This window comes from Cololabis saira, chromosome 9, assembly GCF_033807715.1.
Source record: "Cololabis saira isolate AMF1-May2022 chromosome 9, fColSai1.1, whole genome shotgun sequence".
NCBI classification, from domain to species: Eukaryota; Metazoa; Chordata; class Actinopteri; order Beloniformes; family Belonidae; genus Cololabis; species Cololabis saira.
This window is the reverse complement of record NC_084595.1, coordinates 16,152,603-16,175,527: the sequence shown is the minus strand read 5'-3', so window position 1 is coordinate 16,175,527 and position 22,925 is coordinate 16,152,603. Positions and strand designations below refer to the sequence as shown.

The window sequence follows — 22,925 nt, the reverse complement described above, 5'->3', positions numbered from 1 at the left end:
TTATAGATCTCATTAATGGCCTTATAGACAATTGTGTCTATATTCTATCTGAATAGATTTTATGTTTTAAGTTATATTAAAGATGGTTCGGCTCAGACTCTGTGAGTCACTGTCACACCAGCACCAAGGACAGCGATGCTCTCAGATTGACGGCTGTCAGGCTGCGTGTGTGTGTGTGTGTGTGAACTGGTTTGTGGCTTTCTGAGGCACCTAGGCTTGCTTGGCTCAGTAAACGTGAGCATTTGTGTTGTTTGCTGGGTATGATGAGGTGTCCGTTATCTTTAAGTTGTTGAATAGTAAAATAATTATCATAAGGGCCCATTGAGAATGCTCCGCCCCCTCTGTGCTGAAACCCACGCTCTGCCACTGAATACCGCGCAGATGGCTTTTAATATGGGGACAATATTGTGTCAATAAGCATCATCTAATGCAATGCCTATTATTTATCATGAAACCTCAATTCGGAAGTAATGGGCCTAGCTCGTACCCAGCACTTTTCAAACCTTACTCAGGTTTATGGTAAATGTCCCCAGCACTTCTGAAATCAAACTGACGCCCATGGTTGGAGCGAAGCTGCTGTGACGTATTTGATTGTGTGATCTAAACGAAGAAGACAACACTAAAGATTTAGAACCTGGAGGAGATGATAGATGTGCTGCTGGGTCTGTGGCTTGTGTTCGATATCAAGTTAAAAAATGAGAGTGAAAGAAGCTTCAAGCAGTGACGCTTTTTTAAAATTTTTGTTTGTGTCGGCGCTGATGATAAATCAGCTGAGAGCCGCGAGCGGCTGAGAAGTGATCGAGCGCCTGGTAGATCTGTTCTAAGCGCCATTAGAACCTCGGCAGAATAGGTACAGAGAAAGTATCTACTCGGCCAGCCTCTACTGGCCTCGACCCGTAGTGGAGAAGCGCAAGTCGGGGGCGGGGCGACTAGAGGCGCGCTGAGTAGGTACTAGTGGAAAAGTGCCATAATAGTTGCTCTAGGGCAGGGGTCGGCAACCCAAAATGTTGATTTAAATGTTGTTAAATACATAATAGTACAGTGATCAAAGTTATATTTTGCCTGAATTTGCCTAATACTAAGACCCACTATTTGATAATTTTATTGCATCTTAGACAAAATAAAGAAGTAAATAAAACTTTGGCACATAACTGTTTGTTCACAGTGCAAAGTGGATAAAAAAAGATGTATAATTTATCAACTAATACTGTATTTTGTATAGTGATTTTAAAGATACCCAAAATCATGATCAGACACCTCTAAATTGTTTTTTTTTTCTTTTTTAGCTTTCATTGGTCGATGCATTTTTTCCACAACGTATTAACATCCAACAGGGCTCCAAAGACATTTAGCAGTCAAATAATTGCACCATTCGTATAATTTATACAATGCAGATGCATATTTAAACCACAGTAATTACATATCTTAATTACAATCTTTTTTTTTAAACATGAACTGATGTCAACTCTGCTGCATCAGACGGGGAGAGGCTTCATTGCCCGTTGTGCTCATGTACAGTCCATCAACACGACCACACAAATCTCCCTCTGGCAAACAGGCAGCACCGGACGACACCAGTCACCACCAGTTCCTGCTTTAAAGACGACTTTTTGTGCCAAGTTCTTCCCTCTTCCAGCGACATATTCCCCTCATTTGTCCAATTTAGTTGACATTCAGGGAAATAAGCTGAGAGTGTTGAGTGCATAGAGAGCGGTCCTTCAGGCCCGGAGCTGTAGCACAGACAGGATGATGGATCTGCAATCATGGAGAAATATGACTCTTAATCACACGCAAAAGCCAGTTTGGAGTTGGAGCCTCCAAATTAACTTTAAAAGAAGAGTCTGACATTTTGGGGGGAAATGCACTTATTTTCTCTGAGATGATTCTGGGATGTTTTGACGTAACAAACCAGTCCCATGTAAAGGTCACGAAAGCAGAACCATTAAAAGTCACTGCTTAAAAAGTTTGTACTTGAGATACATTTGGGTTGTTGGGTTTTGCTTCGTGCAAAGAACCTCTGGTTTCCAGAGTTAAACTAAGCTCCCTTCTGAAGTCTGTTTTTCTTCTACAGGGTTGTGTTCACGCACGAGTTTCAGAGCCGGATATTCCTCTCCGGAGACATGCTCTTTTTTCTGCATGTACACTCATTCATAAATTCTCTTAAGTATTGAGTATTCATGCACGTTATCACCATCCAAAGTAAACTGTGGTGCTGTAAAATGGATTTGAAATAATTAGCAAATCTCAGAAACCCATCTTTTATTCACAGCAGAACAGAAGACAACATACCAAACACTGAAACCAAGGATATGTTGTCATCTGAAGAAAATACAGTGTTTTTTGACCTTGATGGTTGCAGCACATATGAAAAACGTTACATTTACATCTGGGAACAGTTGCTAGAATTAATTTATCTAAGAGGAATGTTTTCCCTCTCACGTCTGCAGCAAATGTATGGTATTTCATGAAAGCTCTGGACCGGCTTAGCTAAGGTTTCCGCTACACAGTTGTGCTTTTGTATTAGATGTAGTATGTGGTTTGGCACTGTGTTGTTTAACGATACTAGTCTTTTGCTTTTAAACCATTATGTGCCTCTCAACATTGATGTTTCCTCTCCGGATGCATCGGCTTCATATTCTGGAGCCATTCTGCACCTCCATCCAGTCAGAGATGCTGGCTTTTGAACCGAGGACCGATAATAAACATGAAGCTCGCTCAGGACTCCTCTTAGTCTGGTGGACACAGCGAATCAGAGCCAGAGTAAGTGTTATCAGTATTACTTTAAAACTATTAACCTTTTCAGAGTAAATGTCATTAAGCGTTATAGTATATTTTGGTTGTAACTTGTTTTCCAATGCCCGCTGTTTTAAACTGACCACACGCTAACAGTTTTAGAGAAATATTTGGTTGCAAAGATATAGTTTAACTGGATTTGTGGGGAAATAATCCACATGCAAACACCAGTAGTACTTCAGCCGTTAAGGAACTGGCGCTTAGCTACCTGGACGAATTGTGAGCCCCTTGGTCGTACAAACATCATACATGTGGTAAGGTGTTAGATAATTCACTGTTTTAAAATTGTTAAAATAAAGCTCAAAAGGGTACACACATGTAAACAAACTATTCTTGTTGAATTTTAACTCTCTCAGTGTCTGAGAGAGGGGATTTCGGGGATTTCGCAGGGATTTCGCTGCGTAGGCCAGTTTTCCACTTTGAGAGTCATGCAAGCATTGCTTCAGCCTCTTCTTCGCCTACTATCGCTTTAGTCAGCACTCGTAGAGACATTTCTGGACCCACAGACTGATTTCCATTACAGGACAACCAGTAGTGATTCTTGACCTGTTATCTGCGCACAGAGATTTCTTCAGATACTCTGAATATTTGGCAAAATGATGTAGTGGAGTTTATGACACAGTCATAGTCTTCTATGTTGTATTCTAAATTGAATATGAACGTATGAGATTTGAAAATCACTTCATTCTGTATTAATGAAAATAGTTAAATGTGGTGAGAATGCATCTGTCCAGCCTCCAGCCGGCTCAGCGGCCACTGCTGGTCCAGCGTAGTGATTACAGAGGGACACTGTGCTGATTACCACAGATATGAAAAAAGATAATCAGTATTAAAGAACCGGGCGGTACATTTTCAAACGCTCAGTGAAAACCACATTTCATTACTTTCTGTCTGTCCAAACAAAGGTATTTTGATACAGATAATCCCCCACCCCACTCCTGGGAAACTGACCAAACACCCCCCGAGCAGCTGACTGGCAATTATAGATGAGAAGGTAAATAGGTGCATTTCCCAGAAGGGTTCAGTGTTTGCACTTTATTAAGGAAGGTAAACGAAAGGCCACATTGAAGGGATCTTTTCTGAGAGTTTGGGGTTTGCTCTTCTCCACAGCTTCTGCTCACGTGTCACAGAGAAGCTGACGTCAAAGAATATTTAACCACAAACGTATTTACAATTTCATAAAAAATGTGAACTTACAGTGTTGCATAGAGAGACTGACTACTTCTGAGAGGAACAAGGAAAATAATTAGCATTTATAATTAGAGACACATGATAGGTGTTTTATTGTATAATTATACCATACTATATTTATAAATGTCATATAATTCTTTAAAACGACCATATGCTCCTTTATCTGTTGATGTTTTATCTTTTTGTGCATAGCAGATTTTCTCCAATAATTTATGCTGCAACATTAATACATATTTGAGGAATAATAAAGTTCTCGTTCAATTCGGTTTGGTTCAGTGAGTCAGAATTTTGGTGGTGCTCCACGATGGAAAGATATGAATCTATGAGTTCAGTTTCAGTCTTGAGGGGGAGTAGATTTAGTCTCCTCCTGCAGCCGTATGCCTCCGTTTCACGCAAATGAGAGAATAAAAATCCGAGCTCACTCAGGAGATTTGGGTGCCAAACCTCTGGATTCAACATTAATGAGCTGCCAAATGGACACAGAGAAAACTGGCTCTGGACACTGCTGGATAGGCATATAAACAATCAGAAGAATAGAGTAGGAAGGCTGGTGAGAGATTAGAGATTCTGCAGCCAGCTCACTTGTTTTGAATAGTGACCCTTTGACAATCCTGTATAAGTCCTCATCACAATGCCCCCCCCTCGATCCGTTGCAATCGGTTCTGTACCCTCCGTGCTAAGTGGCTGTGAATGGGAGAGGATCTCTGTGACGGCTGCACAGAACAGCGTATCAGTCAGGTCGGCTGCAGTGACAGAAACCAGCGCTCATTTGAACTTCCTGTAATATAAAGGTCACGGCACGGACGATTCAGAGGTAATTTAGAACAATTTAGAAGCAGTTAATGATGAGATATTGTGCTGTCGATTGTATAAAATTAGCAGATGTGCTTCGTTGTTCAAAGTGCTATCGTGGCTGGCTTTGAATTAGCGTTTTGGAGAAGCAGGACCAGCAGGAAGTGAGTTTCCAGTTGAATATTTGACATGCTTCTTTTTTTTCCTGGATCTATGGCTGTCTCAAGAATCACCAGCACTGTAGTGAGAAAGGTTATAGCCTATCCTATATAGTGCCCTCAGTGTATCCTTGATGCATCATGACTCATAGTGCACAGGTGATGGTCAATATATCAGCCTGCAGCGATGCGTTAGGTTTCATAACTGCGGCAGAAATACTGACAGAAATAACACTGGTAGTGTCTGAAAGTCTGATGAATTGGCTTCATCGTTCCCCTACGTCGACTCCCCTGCAGCGTAACTGTGGACTAAACAGTCGCTGCCGCGTTCGGAGGTACACCTGGTACACCTGGTACACGTACAACATTGCAGAGCATGCTCACCACTTGAGCTACAGAGCGAGTAGAGGGTGATATCTTTGGTTTTTATTTTGTTTTTATTCAAAATCTTCCAAACCACTCGACCCAGTTCCTCCAAGCACAAGATTCATTTTTAGTACGAACAGGACTCGCCTCTTTTTATAGCATCCAAGGACTTCTTTGATTTTATATTAATATTTTAGATTTAAAAAAGTGTTATTTTAGTGGCTTCCAAACCACATGAACCAGTGACTATTAACTTTAGCCCAATTAGGTATAGTACTAAAAGAGGCAAATATGAATGTGTATGAATGTTTGGTGGTCGGAGGGGCCGTTTGGCGCGATATGGCAGCCACGCTTCCATCAGTCTGCCCCAGGGCAGCTGTGGCTACAAAACGTAGCTTACCACCAGTGAGAATGTGTATGAATGAATAATGATCTCTGTGAAGCGCTCTGGGTGCCTTGAAGGGCGCTATATAAATCCAAGTCATTATTATTATTATTAATATGAAACGCTTTTGGATCTTAGAGATTCTTGAATTATGTATTATTATTTTGGGGTCATTTTTGAGATTCATTGTGAATAAATAGCGGTCGAATCTCCAGCTGGAAACCAACTTCATGGGTAGTAGCATCTGCACCAGCTTAGCAGCAGATATAACGTTAGCGTTAATGTGTTTTAAGTGACTGGTTTTGAGGGCTTTTGGAGGGGGAAAGCTCTCTTTTTCTTAGCAATGCCTCCTCTCCGTCCGCTGGCCCGTTGTTATCAGCACATGGAAGTACAGTTGTTTGCAGATGCTAATCTGTTGCTAATGAGAAGCGCACACGAGCTGGCGCTTCTCCCGCCAACTCATTGCTGCAATGAGAGATAAACTACTTTTACAAGAGCCTACACTCGTAGCTGACACAGTTTCCCGACAACTGTAATATGTTTTCTTTAATCCAAATGCCTGCTAATTATCTACATTGTGCTAACAAGCACGGGGTTTACATTCTCTACAAAATCCACCACAGTTGAAGTTAAACAAAAATAACAAAAAACACCCAAATGAGGAGTTTTGCAGTGCGTCAGATACAACAGCAGGTCTTGTGAGGATAAACGGACTTCTGGATGAGCGCAAATGGAAATGAGGCATTACTGGAACTGAGCCAAAATAAAACCAACAGACTCTTTAAAACAATGCATTGTGGTCTGGACCTACTGTCACCCCTGGTGTTGTGGCCAGAAATGACCAGTTTCCTTTTAGCCATTTTCAGCATTTTCCAGCAAAATAAAAACACATTTTTTTCATTCTGGCCTGATTTTAGGGTCATATTAAAAAATAAAAAACAAAACAACCATCAACAAAAAAAATAATTACTTATTCATACAGTGCGTAACAACAAACATTTCAAGGATAATTTACAGATAAAAAGTGAAAAACCCATCTCAACGAATCTTGTTTCCCCAAAACAGAAACTCATATTTTTACCTTATGAGCTGTTAACAGAAACACCAGCTCGTACACCCGGAAAGTATTGCTCACATCGCTCAGTGTTGTGAAACTTGGACTGACATTTCAATTGTTTCCACTTGATCAGACGATAAATTCATTTGGCATTTGAGCTGACAGTCAGTTTACTCGGCACCGGGGCACCTTCTCAAAGGGAACGTCCTTTGTTCTCCAGCTTGTGAAGTGCTGAGATTAGAGTAGTAAACCTCCTCCATATGTCTGATAACCATCACGGTAAAGCTGTCCGTAAACACCAGGATCAAACGATGCCTCAGTGCCTCGGCCTTTGCTTTAACATCTGGGTGATTCTGGCCTTTTTCAGGTAAAACGAGAAAGCAAATTATGTTTTCTCTAATCCTTCCTCGACTTATTATTCAGCCACATGTATACACCTCAATAAATCATCAAATTGTGATTGTAAAAGAGTTTTCAAAACATTTACAAGGATAATTTAACACATATGGGAATGTCAGTTGAATAAATACAGAATGGTTTCCTTGTATGTGCAGACTCCCCAAGAAGAGATGAGCAGACTGTTGGGAGTGGTGAAGCAAAAAGGAAGCAATACCAGAAAAAAACAAACCAAAAAAACAAATGTCTCTTTTGCTGGGGTCTGTGTGGGCAAAAAAAGACTGGGTGGACCCCTGTTGGGACATTTCTGCTCAAACGTCAACATGTCGGATGAAGACGCAAACATCTGAACGCTCCAATAGCCTGTGCCGACTCTGCCGGTCCCTCGAGACCCTTTAAGAGACACTAATGCCGGTGTTTTTTGCGTTTTTTCAATGAACCAGGGCTCCGGTTGTGACCACGGGTCCCAAATATCGAGTTCCACGATGAGCTACGACTGTAACTCCTGTAGGAGGAATAGGTGTGGCTCCGGGTCCGGCTGCGGCTCCGGGTCCGGCTGCGGCTCTGGCTCCGGCTCCGGGTCCGGGTCCTGCTCCGGCTAAAGCTGTAGATCGGGCTGCGACTGCGGCTGCGTGTGAAGAGGCTGCTCCAGGAGGACACGCTGGTGGAACGACTGCTGGAATCGGGGCTGGGTCGTAAGTAAGGAATGGGTCGCTTCCTGGCGCTGTGGAGATCCAAGAGAAAAGCAGCAGAAAAAAAGATTAGGTAACACCGGAGCTCTATTAGTAATACATTTTTTTCTGTCTGGTTTCAGATCTTCCAAGCAATGCACCTGAAGCTGTTCAACGACACCTTCAGAAGACATGCACAAGGCTGCATAAATGTTATTTATATACAACTTATGTTATTTTATTTTTTTTAACAATAAAGTTGCCATTTGTGAACATTCAGTGTTGTGATTTCTTTACAGTTAACATGATTCTTTTGTCTTGTAACATAAGAAATGAAATGATGAGGAATCGGAGTAAATAACTGTGGTGTACCTGTTTAGAATTCAATTAAATCTTCCTGTGTGAATTAGTGTGAAGACGAGGTGACCCGTTCCCCCCTTCAGGTAACTAAAGGCTGATTTATGGTTCCGCGTTACACCAACGCAGGGGTGTCCAAAGTCGGTCCTCGAGGGCCGGTGTCCTGCAGGTTTTAGATGTTTCCCTGCTTCAGCACACCGTGATAAAAGTAGCTGTGTCACCAACAGAGTTGTCCAGACCTTGATGGCAAGCTGGTGACGACCGTTAATTTGAATCAGGTGTGTTGAAGCAAGGAGACATCTAAAACATGCAGGACACCTGCCCTCGAGGACTGACTTTGGACACCCCTGGCCTACGGCGTAGGGTACGCATCGATTTAACGCAGAACCGCTCGCATCGAATGGGACACGGTTTAATAGTGTACGCAGCCGGCTGCTCTTCTAACCCAGAGCGAGGCTTTGTGCCTCCCCTGCTACACGTCATTCAGACAGCCAATCAGCGCAGAGCCTCATTGTCATAGCCTCCCCTCAGAATTCCTCATAGAGAAGGAGGTTAGAAGCGGTAAAAATAAAGACATGGCCCAGAGGCGGAATTTCTCATTTATGTAGAAAAAAACAAGCTTTTGATTGTTTTTAAGACAAGGCCTGTTAAAAATATACATTAAATGCCATAATAGGTCCCCTTTAATGTCTTTTCTACCGTGTGTAATGCAGCCTGCAGTTTAAAGCCAGGTAGCCTCGCGTGACCAGTGATCTCACAAGATCTCGTGACTAGGTAAATAACGTTGTTCGACATCATGGTGAGAGCACTGAAGGCACCACCAAGAAAGCTGAAAGCAGATGTTTGGATGCATTTTGGATGCAAAAAACACCAGCCCAACAGCCAGCACCGAACTGGACAACCCTAACCCTAAATGGACAACCCTAACCCTAACTGGACAACCCCAACCCTAACTCTAACTGGACAACCCCAACCCTAACCCTAACTGGACAACCCCAACCCTAACTCTAACTGGACAACCCCAACCTTAACCCTAACTGGACAACCCTAACCCTAACTGGACATCCCCAACCCTAACCCTAACTGGACAACCCCAACCCTAACCCTAACTGGACAACCCTAACCCTAACTGGACAACCCCAACCCTAACTCTAACTGGACAACCCCAACCCTAACCCTAACTGGACAACCCCAACCCTAACCCTAACTGGACAACCCTAACTCTAACTGGACAACCCCAACCCTAACCCTAACTGGACAACCCTAACCCTAACTGGACAACCCCAACCCTAACTCTAACTGGACAACCCCAACCCTAACCCTAACTGGACAACCCTAACCCTAACTGGACAACCCCAACCCTAACTCTAACTGGACAACCCCAACCCTAACCCTAACTGGACAACCCTAACCCTAACTGGACAACCCTAACTCTAACTGGACAACCCCAACCCTAACCCTAACTGGATAACCCTAACCCTAACTGGACATCCCCAACCCTAACCCTAACTGGACATCCCCAACCCTAACCCTAACTGGACATCCCCAACCCTAACCCTAACTGGACAACCCCAACCCTAACTCTAACCATAACTGCTTTGGGCTCAATTGTTGATGTAAACATTCATATTTTTGATAAAGTACCAAGTTAGAGTTAGTTTCTACAATTTACATCATTAGTTCTCTGAGAATATCTTCCATATTCAACTAAAATTGATACTGTCTCTGAAATATCCTTACCCGAATCGAAAATCGAATCGAATATAATTGCAAATATAATCGCAATCGGGGCCTTGTGAATTGAATCAAATTGATGTTGGAAATTCTAATCGATACCCAGCTCAAGTATCGAGCCCGTCCTGCTTGTGAGGATGATGTCATGATCTGTCCTGAACGTCACCCAGCTCTCTTTGAATGTTGTTTTACTAAAGCTAAAGAATCTAAAGCGTGTATTCTGTTATCATCACTCAAAACACTGTGAAAACCAGTTAATATGCCTCTCACTTCTGGGCTGAGAGCAACGGCCAATAGTAAATCAGTAAACTGCCTCTAGCAGCGTTTATATCTGTTCTTCGTCTCAGTTACTGTCAGCAAGCAGCAGATGGTTCTCCAGATGCACGGCCCGCGAGACCGCACACTGGGGCCCACCGACCACCATTGTTAAAGTGGCGTATGTGACCAAAGAAACGAGCTGCACCTTGTGATGCGGCGTGCTTCCAGATGGCTCGGCGAGTCCTTCCTCCTCTTCTTCATTGGGGAGTAGGATTTACGTCTTCCTCTCTTTCTGCTGGCCTTGTGTGAGTTCTTCGCATCTGCCTTTCTGGAGCCAGCCGGCCTCTTCTTCTCTCGCGGCCTAGGGAATCATCGTAAAACCGCCAACGTTTAATTAACATGTTGGTTCTTATGACATCACTAATCAGGGACGGTTAACAGTTTCTGTTGTTATGTTCACCTGTCGACGCTGCTTCTGGAGTAGCTTCCTCTGGAGCTGAAACTGGCCGTGCTCCCTCTTCGCCTCAATTCTGATGAATTACTCGGAGAGCGTGACAACGAGCTGCAGTAACACACAACCATCGGAAGCATGCAAAGTTTAAGATGCATAAGAGGATACATAAGAGGATTTTGAGCATATAGCGCATGCAGCATTAGTCGCGGGCATATACCTCCAGGACGACAGCGAGGAGCTTCGAGAGTAGCGTCCTGAGTATCTGGAACTCCCTGAGGATCTGCTCCGGCTGCTGGATGACCGGGCTTTCATCCGCCTTCGCGCTGACCCGCTCCGCCTCTGTTCACAGCTGGCAGTCTTCGGGGAGCTCACAGCTTCTGACTGACACCCCTTGGTTATCTGCTCTCTGCAAGGAAAACACATTAAGATGTTTCACCGCTCCGAGAGATAAAGCCGAAGAGGTTGCAAGGTTGCCTGTTCTTATTTTCTATCATTTTTAAAAGTTGTCTCACTGTTTAAAATGGACATAAATACAGAATTAAATAATTAGCAAATCTCAAACTTGTATTTTACTCATACACATGAAATGTATAACGTATAATGCACCAAACGTTTCCAGCTGTTGAAAGGTCTGTACTGCAGATGGGTCGGTTCAGCACCCAGAATCTTCTGCTACAAATACTCTTTTAATGTAGTTTGGGCAGATTGAGTTTGGAACCGAGCTTTCTGTTTCCACTGACAAAGAACCAGCTCCGGGCCAGAAAAAGCGGTTCCAAGGTAGCACCAACTCTTTGCTGGGCTAGAGGAAAGAACTGCTTACGTAAGCGGTGGGGGGCGGAGTTATTAAGACCAACGGCAATAGCAAGATTGCAAGACGGCAACATTTTCAAATAAGCAAATGAATATGGATGCAGCAAAGCAGCAGTGGTCTGAGGAGGAGACAAAATGTCTTTTAGAGATGTGTTCCACGGAGGGCGCTACGCGGACCAAGTCTATAACGTTGTTGTTGCTTTAACTTTCGCGCCAATGCAAACGCAACCAACTGACGTTTGCAGCGACATAATGACGTGACCCTTTGCACCCGAGCTATGGAAAAGCAAACCGGTTCTCAGCTGCTTCTAAAGTTGAACGAGTTATGAATCAGCACCAGCACTGGCCCAGAACCAGCTCTGGAACCGGTTTGGTGGAAAAGGGGTAAGAGGGGCTGAAGATCACAGTCATCCAGCTGGTCTTCCATCGGATCTTGGTATGTCCCACACACAGAGATTTCTTTAGATTCTGTGACTCAGTTGAAGATGTTATTTATGTACCGTAGGTGATGATACCGTCAACGTCTTCACAATTTTCCGCAAGTTACATTAGACTGAAATTATTTCACAAGTTGTAGATGCATTTTTTTCACAGATTGGTGAACTTCTGCTCGTCTTTGCTTCGCCCTTTCAAACACTAACTCAAACACTTTACTAATTAATCATCTCACTGACCTGTCGCCAGTTAACTCAGTTAGTATTTATTTGGAGCACCACTCACGCTTTAGATCTGATACGTTTTATTGTGAATAGAATATGGGCTATTGATACAAATGCATAATTTTCCATTATTCATATTTTATAGTGCTCCTTAGAGGTGTAAAGGATCTCTTGTATTCTCCTCTTCCAAGACCAATATTTCAGAAGGGTTTGTAAGACAAGATAAAACTTTTCAAAATAAAGAAGCCTCCTTCCGATCATGTGTTTATGAATGTACCTGTTGTTTCCAGCAAGAAGCGTCGTGGAAAGGCTGTCGTCCCCGTCTGGTCTGCACGAGGAGGCGTAGCTGGTCGCAGAGTTCCCTGAATCAGAGGCACTGTCTCTGTCGGCGAACCTCAGCTTCTCTGGTGAGGCCGGCCGCCGAGAGCGGCCTCTCTTATACTCAACAGCACTCGCCCGGGAAGCACCGGTTTTGCTGGATGGAGGCGAAGACGTGTCATTACCAGAATCGTAATCACGGGCACCTTCACTGTGACCTGATACATCCTGATATCCACTTCCACGTGAAAGCTCTCGTCCAGACTTGGACCGCAAAACCTGCAAAGAGACAAGCAGGCTGCAGTTTACAACCTGGCCAGCGTCGAGCAGACCCAGCTCCTGGCTTTTATGCACTAACACAAACGGCACATTATTCCCCTGAAAACTCTGTGAAGAAATGTATGTTCTTTTTCTTGGGACAGAAAGCTTTGAAAGATAGACATCATGCAAATCTGAAGCATGCGATTAACCTTGAAAGAAAGTCTGAATTCAGCTAAACTGAAAAAAATAAATAACAGTAAATCAAGTGGTGAGGTTTAAAACTAAAACAATTCTGTGAAAGGAACAAAAAAACTGTAGAAGAAGAAAAGAAATCTAGGTGTCTAAAGCTCTAACAGCTCTAACTGGAGTGAAGAGAAGAAGAGTAAACAATAGCCCCCACTGAAAAGCCTCACCTAAAGAACATTGGACAAACATCACACAATGGGTATTATTTAGAAATGAAAAGGACTGCAGACAAAGAGAAATCCCATCAGTCTAACTAAGAAAGCCCTGAGAATAGGACAGATCACTGTGCTCTGTCTCCTGCAAGAATATAAAACCACCCTGCGTGGACCTACAAGTAAATCCCTAAATCTGCGGATAGCAGCGACTTACCAATCAAGATTTCCTCCTTAAGTAGGTAAGGTGTAAAAAAAAGGGAAGAGCGGGCAACATAAGTGCATCATTAGAGTCGTTAAGTGCATGAAAAAGACAATAACCCTCTCTTCAAACCCAGAGCTAGTTAGACTTTAGACTTTTTAAATATACTTTCCATCCGTGGTTTTTGAGTTTGTTTGTTTTTTTTTTCTTTGGGACCGAAAACACTACAGCTACATGATTTAGATTTACTTCTAATGCAAAACATCGGCTCAACGAAAGAAAAAAACACAAATTATATTGAGTAATGAGCTAAAGTCTGCCCTGCAGAAGGTTTACTGTTACGTAGCGTTCAGTCAACAACAACCAGGAGGGACATTCAAACAAATCCTCTTCCATCCTCTTTAATTGTCACATTTGTTCACACGAAGGTTAAAAAAAACTTTCACAATTTTAAGACAAAGAAGTTCTTTAAAAGGGATACACCAATATTTTGGGAATAAGCTTATTTTGCGTGGATTACAGAGTTGGAGAAGAAGGTGTCCATCACTCTATGGATCCGATACCGCTGAAATCTCAATAATCACTGAAATGGTCTTTAACCTCTAACTTTTTGAAGTAATGGCTGCTGCCTAAGATGTTCTTGTATCCCCACAAAGAAAATCACGTATATTTCCAGAAAGGGCTTAAATATTTTATACTCCACCACACTTTTGTCTATTATATGCAGTTTTATACTATTTTTTTCTCCCCACTTACCTTTTACAGAAACATTAAACATATTCCTGCATCATTAACATTCACATTGTATGCTTTTACCAACCACGTAGCACCGTAATAAATAAAAGCTGCGTTATTCTGGAACAGTGAGGCTGGGAGCTCTCTCTCTCAGAGAGGCTTTGGGAAACTGAATGGCTGTCATGATTCAAAATATGGATTTATCTATTGAATTTCAATTAAAACCCTGTGGTGTGTAATTAAAAGCATTCCTCTCTGAAATTAGCATAAATTAATGATTGCTTGGGAGAAATTAAATATATTTTATGCCCCAACAAGCCGGAGACAATAAGTCTATGGACATAGCTGCATTGGCTTTGAGAAATTAAAAAAAAAAATAAATAAAAAAAGGTGGTTGGGGTGGGGGGTTTTAATAAAGCCATGAAAATGGCACCGTTTAAAAGCATCTCATCTCTGCTTGCAGTGGATTCTGACGCTGTATGTATAAAACCATCTACTAGAAGATTAAAGTGGCCATATTGTGCTCTTTTTCAGTCATTACTGTTAATCCCTGCTTACCTCCAGACATTAATGCTCAACATAAAAAATGGTCATCATTTTTTAACCATAAAGGAGAGGGTCCAAAACAAAACAAAACAAAACAAAACAAAAAAACACAAAAAACAGGCAGATTAGGGTCAGCAGGTGTGTGATTGGACTAACATCTGGAGTTTCTGATGGGTGGAGCTAACAGATCAATACCTTTTCAATACTGTATTTTAAATCGGACTGCCTTCAAACATGTCAAATATATATATATACACACACATTTTTTTTGTCTACCCCCGTGTTAATAGACGTAGATGTGTTGCGTAGTTCTGACTGAGTAAGCCAACAACTATAACGCTGAACTTTTTTTAATTCTGCAACTTTAAAACTTCAGTCATTGTACATGCATTCCCTCACAACCAAAAGGTACTAGCAGATGAGGTACGAGCAAATCTACATGGCTGGAAAACAGACTGGATCCTTGCTGCGCAGATGTAAACGTCTGCTTTTAAAAATGGCATGAAAAATCTCTTTTTAGCACTCCGAAAACCAAATATTTTGTTCGCAGGAATATTACAACATACTGCATGTTTATCTCATTTTTTTGAGCCTCTGGTCAGACCTAAAATTTAAGATGATAATCATCGCATGACTGTGGACACAGAAAACCAAGAAAAGCATAATATGGCCACTTCAACATAGAGCAGACACAGCAGACAGGGGAGGGACTTTAATGCTTCTACGGCATGAGTTTCTTTCTTAACTCAGTTCTGTATCATGTCCATCCAAACTCCTCAAGGAAGTCAGAGACAAGAAAAAAAAGGAAAATAAATTGCAGTTTATTCTTAAAGCACTGAAGTCGGTCTATCCAATTCAACAGAAAATAAAATAAGTGGATGTTTAAACTGTCTAGGGTGGCTGAGCGAGATCGGAGGACTGCAGCTAAAAAGAAACACGAGTAGACTGCTCGGCTGCCAATGAAGAAAGTTAGGTTTTAAAGTCCTCAAAACGTTAAAACCCACACTGGGACAAACTTGATTATCATTGCTTGAGAGAATGTTTTGTTATGTTAGTTAGTGGTGAAGGTCGGCTAAAATCTCTTGTTTTGTTTAATGAATAACATGACAGATATCATTAAAGATAACTTTACACCAGCCTTAGTCTTTTGATTATTATTAGCCTCCCAATTCACATTATCCGAGGAAATGGTTCAGACAAGAGCCACAATGACTCTTAATTCTTTACTAAACATGCAGGAGACGATGCAGCGATTTGAGCTGCATTTCAAAGCCTGATGCACGAACAGCGGAAGTGTTTTTTATTCAAAAAGACAACAAAGAGCTGCTTGCTTCTTGCAGACTGTGATTTCAGACATTAATAAACATAAAATATTTGATTATCCCCTCTCAACAATTTATTTTCATGTCAGTCTTAATAGCTTTTCTTTAGAAAAAAAAAAGCTAATGAAACAATTGGTTTCTTGTTTCAGCATGTTAATTCATCAAGGTTTAATTTCTGCAAGTTTTACTCAACATGTGCATGCGTGAAGGTCGTTTTTAAAATGTAAAAGCATGAACTGATAAAACCCCTGCAACATAAACAATCGTGGACCGAGCTCAGATTCTGGCCATGTTCAGTACTTTTGTTGCATGAATATTCACGAGTGAGATGATAGCTGTCCTCGCAAAATCAACAGCTTGGGTTTTTGATAACAATCAAAGAAAATAATAACTTGTCAAACACAACGTCTTACAATACGTTGTTTAACATGGCCATAACTGAGACAGCGGACCACTGGCAGCATCGCGAGAGAGGAAACACCACTTACTGTGCTTGCTGAGAGGACGGAGGGATATTTTTGGGTCGATTTACGCATTGATTTGGTTGTACGTCTCCACTTGGTGCCGGCGTGGTGCAGCTCCGTTCTGGTCTCCTCTCCAACGGCAGCCAGGTCTCCAAAAGACTGATGAACCACAGACTTTTGTAGATGATGTCTGCAGGGAAATCATCCATTAACGTTTTATCATGAAATAAAAGCTGGTGTTCCCTGACAGCTCAGACACAGTTAACGTTAGCGAAGCGTCTGAATTCACTTGCTGTTTTTTTTATTCTTCTGAAAATGAGTGTAGAGAAATGGCATCTTGAGAGTAAAACACAGGGAAAGATTCACTCAGGAGGACTTGGACATCTGTCCTGTATTTTTCTCAGCCTTCATGTGATTTACTCACATTAACGGTAATTCAATTTTTGACTATTTTCATCTGATTGCTTTTTTGATTTCCGATTAAACTGAAGTGAACTGTCATCATCTCTTATTTTAAAAATGGTGTTGACGTCCAGTCTGAGTGATCCCATCACAAGTGGATCCAGTGCACCGGGAGTAATGTGTGACAACTTGTGATCAGATCTCACTCCTGTTGAGGCATCGTACATCATACTACATACACAGCCCTTTAAACTAAAACTCTAGATGTGCTGCTAGCAAATGTAAATGCATTGAAGGTACATCTAGCAATCATCCACTGGAGCTCGTTATCTGCACCCAAAAGTCAGGGAAAGCCAATCAAATCATTCTATCCTTGTAAAGAGAGTCTCTGGGCAGACTTAACGAGATAATGACTCTGTGGCGAGGTCATGCAGGTGGTAAAGTGTGTAGATGGCTGCAGCTGAAGGTTAGCTACAACGAGAATCAACTTTGGTATCGACAGTTAAAGATCCAGACTTTGTCCTTGAACATTGAACAGAGGACAGCATTCAAATCATTCTTTTCCAAGGTAGATGTATTTTCTTTTTAGCCGACAGCTACAGCAAAAGTTTAAATTACTCTTCTGCACAACTCACTCTCCCACGGACTCATTTTTGTCTTTCTGAATATGTAACCGTGTTCATTCCTCTGACTGGTCGTGCAAAGGCCGTTTGATAGGCAACTGTTGGTCCCGCCCCTTGGATCGGGAAGTCCTGTGGGTCGTTTTCAGACCTGGATCTGGTCTGATCTATCAGACCAGCAATCCTTCAGTGTGTCCCGGGTCCGGTTGCGTATACGCCGCTAAAGCCGAGGACACACCAACCCGACGTCACCCGCTGTCGGCCGACTGCTGTGTCGCCTCCCGTCGCCTGTGTCGGGCTGGGTCGGGCTCAAAAAGAAGCACTTGGACACACCGCAAAGGCGACACCCAACGGCCAACTAGCACGTACGTTCTGCGCATGCGTGAGAGGTAATTCCCCTCCATACCAGCAGGCAGCGGTAGTCTGTATTCACTCAAAAACAAGGGAAAACCGGAAGCTCTGGGAAACCGTAAACAAAACAAATAGGCTTCATATTCACACCACATTTCCACACCACTCTCGCTACCACGATGCGTAAGAATAAAGAATCGGCACTGACATTGTCAGCCCTCGGCCTTCAGCTTGTTGAAGAAGAAAAGAGGAGGCGGAGGCGAAAAATAAGAAGAAACCGCACTACATGGGTGAAATCATGGATACAACAGCGACAGGCTCAAGGACTGCACTGATTCGCTACCTGAACAGCCAATCACAGAGTGAGCTGTTTGACCGACGGCCGACGCCGATTCGACATGTCGAATCGGCTGAAAAGCTGCCGACGGGCGGCCGACCTGTGGCGACGTGCGGGACACACCGGGGAAACTAGGCCGACAGACGCGCACCGACGCTCATCGACGGCCCGACGGCCGACAGTCGGCTTGGTGTGTCAGGGCCTTAAGGGAACGTGGTCACATGTAGCCTGGGCCACCTCTGACTGTGGTTGGAGGGATCAGATCTCAGTGTGTCATCAAATGCATCCTGTGTTTAGACTTATACTTCAGGATGTCTACTTGTGATTGGATCACTTGGGATGGATGTCAATACCAAGCATGAACAGCACTTGTGTGTAACGCCACCTCAGTCTGAAAGTATGTCATTCAGTGAGTGTTTCAGATCAGGGTACTGTGGTATTACAGAATTACTCAGTTATCCTATCTTTTCTTTCATTCAGCATGACATCCTGCTGTACTTGTATCTTATAGCTGGAACTGCCTCATTCACACACCCAGTTCCACCTCTGCAGCTTCTGCCCTGCTGAGCTGGGCCAATCCGTTCCACTGCTGCTCTGGTCCACCTTGGGAGGTAGAAACAGAGCTAAACAGTGTTAAAGGCTTAACGCAAGCACGATAATGAACACAAACGCTACACAGAGGATTAAAGTAGTCCGTCATTAGGTTGGCGAGTGATGTTTCGACTGGCATCTGATTGTACAGCCGTTCAGGTCTGAGTGGCTGGTAAGGTAAGCAAGGGAAAGATACTGCCAAAAAAAGAAAAGAAGAGGGAAATAAATTGGCTATTATGAATTTTATAATGAATTTTGTCACTTGACTTTGGAGACCTCCACCAGCTGATGGCAGGCCGGGTCTCTTTCTCCTCCCAGTGCTTTAACTTTGCGAACTCCAGCAGCGATGCGGAGAAGGAGGTCGGTATCCTATGGCAACAATGTGAGACGGACTATTTTTATTGGCGTTTTTTTGCCACCAGAGACACTGGGACGCTGTTGCTGATTAATGAGTGCGGTGTAAAGCGAGGAGATCGTCTTAAGACGGTGGAAAGTTGGAGCGCACTCACTGAGCCATCATGAGGTCACTTTGAATGCACAGCTGGAGAGTGGAGATGGAGATAAGAGGGTGAAAGTGGCTACTGACTACCAAAGAAACACACATCTCCACACACTCCACCACCTGGAACCAGCTGTTATAAACAGAGACGTAAAAACATGGTTTAAATATGCTATTTTTAGGGTTTTCTCCTGACTCTTAATGCATTTTTGTAAAATTCAACTCTGATGAGATCAAATGATTACCACATGTACAGAGTTATTTCACCAGCAGCGAAGAGCTGTCAAAACATCCTTCACATTATCTGACAGGCAATATTTTATTATCTGTCATCATAACTGAGTACATTGATTGGTGGGGACTGCACTTGTGGCCATTTCCTGTGAGGCTGTGATAAGGGCTGATGTTGTGCCTGAGGTTGAGGAAGTCACCTCTGCGTTATCTGTCATTGCCGCGCTGTGACCAAGAAGTCGACTGACGCCTTGGGCCGATAAGATAAATTGGGGGAGGGGTGGGGGGGAAAGGAAATGCCCCTACCTGTCCTCTGTGGAGGATTGGTAAGAGGATGCATCCGACTCTGACGAGCGATAGCGTCGTCGCCGATGCGAGTGAGTCCGCGAACTGGAGGGGAGCATGGGAGAAAACGACACAAGTGGATAAGGAGCTGAGAACTTTATGATCACTTACATACATATATACATACATACATACATACATACATACATACATACATACATACATACATACATACATACATACATACATACATACATACATACATACATACATACATACATACATACATACATACATACATACATACATACATACATACATACATACATACATACATACATACATACATACATACATACATACATACATACATACATACATACATACATACATACATACATACATACACAATAAAAATACTATAAATGTAGGAAAAAAAGACTGGGCGTTTGAGATCAACATTTCTTACCACTTGTTAATCTTGTCTGCATTTTATAAAGCAAAAGACAACTGCAGGTTATTAGAACCTGGCTGAAAAGTGCACGATACAAAAACTGTCACAGCAAGTAAATATTGAAGATATTGTTAACACAGTCTCGAGTTCTCTGAAGCGATTAAAAACATCAGTAATAAACCATCAGTGCACGTCTGGGAACAGTTGTAGGAGGTACAGACGCTCAACCAACCAACCTTAACAATCATCGTTTTGTTTTACTAACGTGTGCTTTTTGGTTTAAAGTGACTAAAGGGCTGCAACCAACAACTATTTTTAATCGTTGATTAATTTATCTATTTTTGAAAGAGTATTATAACAACTTAAACCATTTTATTTAGATCAATTTTACGGCTTGACCACATATTTTGAAACAAAGAAATCTCCATAATAACTCAAAATCCCAGCAGGCTTTGCTCCATTTATGATATTTAGGTGACAAGGAATAAAACCCTCATTGGGCATGGACCCCAAAACCCAGCAGGGCTTCCCGCTGATGCACAGCAGTCCAGGCCCGCCTAAAGGCAGCAACCCCCGCCGCCCCTGGTCACGCATAGAACAGTTAATTTACAACTGATTGGGCTGTTTAGTTATTATTTCCTGATAAGTTAGGTGGTGCCCCGTTCTGATTTATTCATGATATTAATAACTTTCATCAGACAATTATTAATAACCCTTTAATGACTTAACAAGCACCCCCTTTGTTGCAATACTATCTAGTTTTAAAATTAACCTAAGGTTGCTGCCTGCATGTGCCAACTAAGAAGAGCATATTGAAAATGCTTTTTTCAGTGAAAAATATGTAATTTATTTAACTCGTGTGATAAACTTTGCTGCTCATAAGACTATATGAAAAGTAAACAAAGTTGGATCCAGTGGTTTCCAGGAGGATTTGGCAAAAGAGGATAGGGTTGGATGAAGTTGGAAGAATTACACTGGAAACCCCTGAAGGAGACCAGCTGACTGGAAAAGGAGACCAGAAAGCAGAGAAATACGGGTTTTTGCACTTCTATGAGCCATTGTGGCGCCTCTGAAGTACGACCGAGGTTCACCAGCGTCTCTCACACACGTCTACAGACTACAGTCACACATTTGTAATGTTTAGCTTCTCATTACTGTTCTCCCCAAATGCCTGGTGCAAATCAAAAAACTCAAAAAAGAAAAAAGAGAGCTCTCTGATGGTTTACTGCACAATACACTGGATATTACGCTAAATGCACGCCGACCGACCACCTGCAGCTTTGAGTAGTGAGTCCTGGAGAGTCTAATCACGTATTAGAGGGTCATTTTTGAACTATTTGAGACCAAGTCTGAGAAAAAAAACATGCTAAGCATATTTAACTTTCTTCTGCTCTCTGTATCACTCACAGCGGAACAATAATGAGGGATGAGCTAAAATATTATTTATCTATAAAACCTTCTGTACTTGCTTATTCATGGCAAATTTGGAGAAAATAAAAAATAAAGTTTTGACTACTGACTGACTACAAGTTAACAAGAATTGATTAATTATGAATTCTATTTGAATACGGTAAGTTAATGAAAATGAAGGCAATCATGTTTATGTTTACAGATATACCATGCATATATATATATATATATATATATATATATATATATATATATATATATATATATATATATATATATATATATATATATATAGACACACATACGTTATAAAGAATGTAAAGTCCTGTTAAGTCTTTTTAACTTAAAAAATATAGGGCCGCCGATAAAAGTAACTAATAGAATCATATTCCATAAATGTGATCAAAATTATCCTATTAAGCAAAAATATCTTTGCCATGGGGTACGAAAGATTTTCTTAAAACCACCAAAATAGTCACATTTTCTTGAAACACAGATCTTTTTACTTTCCGACGAGTGCGTTTTTGCATCTGTAGAAGGAGCAGGAGGTTCTTGTCTCTCACTCTGACGTCTCCTTCCCACCCAGCTCGCTGCCACTCTGCTCCACACTCACACCTTTAATCCTGAAGTGTTATGTAATAAAAGAAAGTATTTGAACCTCTTCAATGAGGAACCTGAGTGACTGAAATGGGGATCAGAATTCGATCAACCTATTTTTTTCTCTTTCCTACTTATATTGTGAGGTGATGAAACGTTGTCGTCTCAGCTGTAGAACATGACATCTTTAAATGTAGATCACATGGGACGTTACTAATCACTAGTGACTTTACGGCTCTCCTCTGTTGAGTCGCTCCACCGACACACACAGTTCAGAGGCTGCTTCCATCTATGATCTGATACAGTAAGCAGTTTCCACAGGATTTACATTTTTATCCCTTCAGAAAAATCTCTTTCAACTTCAAACACCATCGAGGTGGAGACCCTGTTGTAATCTGCAAGCGGCTCCTTGAAATCATCAAATTATCTACATCTCTATACATATTTAGTTAATTAAGCAGCTGCTGAACTTGGCTCCACGCTTGCAAAAGGCGATGTTGAGATATAAACAGGAAACTGGTTCCTCTTATCCTCTTTCACCTTCTCATTTTCTCTTTGCAAGGTTTTCCAACATTGTTTGCTCAAAACCTAATAAGTAAAAAGTACGTTTCCACTGTGGCTATGCGTGATTATTCCTTCAGTTAAAATTGTTGAAATTTCATGAACTAGTAGACTATAGCATTCTGCAAATTATGTTTAAAGCTCATAAAAAAACTTTACCAATCAACATTCAGAAAAGATTTGAAAAAAGAGAAAGCAAGTATAACTTAAAAGAAACAGAGATTTTAAAAGAACAAGATGCAGGACAAAATTGATGGAAC

The 22,925-nt window shown here is 41.9% G+C and overlaps 1 protein-coding gene across 1 annotated transcript in view; it reads right to left on the bottom strand.

Moving 5' to 3' along the window:
- Window positions 1–1,416: 1,416 nt before the first annotated feature.
- The window catches only part of srrm4 (serine/arginine repetitive matrix 4), a 97,970-nt gene continuing 76,461 nt past the window's right edge, over window positions 1,417–22,925 (bottom strand). Inside the window, exons 7-13 of the mRNA XM_061730553.1 lie at window positions 19,665–19,748; window positions 16,352–16,517; window positions 12,359–12,678; window positions 10,830–11,018; window positions 10,619–10,720; window positions 10,364–10,519; window positions 1,417–7,862 (exon numbers count right to left, since the gene is read on the bottom strand). Of these exons, the coding sequence (XP_061586537.1) occupies window positions 7,544–7,862; window positions 10,364–10,519; window positions 10,619–10,720; window positions 10,830–11,018; window positions 12,359–12,678; window positions 16,352–16,517; window positions 19,665–19,748 (1,336 nt within the window). The 3' untranslated portion in view covers window positions 1,417–7,543. The remainder of the gene's footprint in view (window positions 7,863–10,363; window positions 10,520–10,618; window positions 10,721–10,829; window positions 11,019–12,358; window positions 12,679–16,351; window positions 16,518–19,664; window positions 19,749–22,925) is intronic.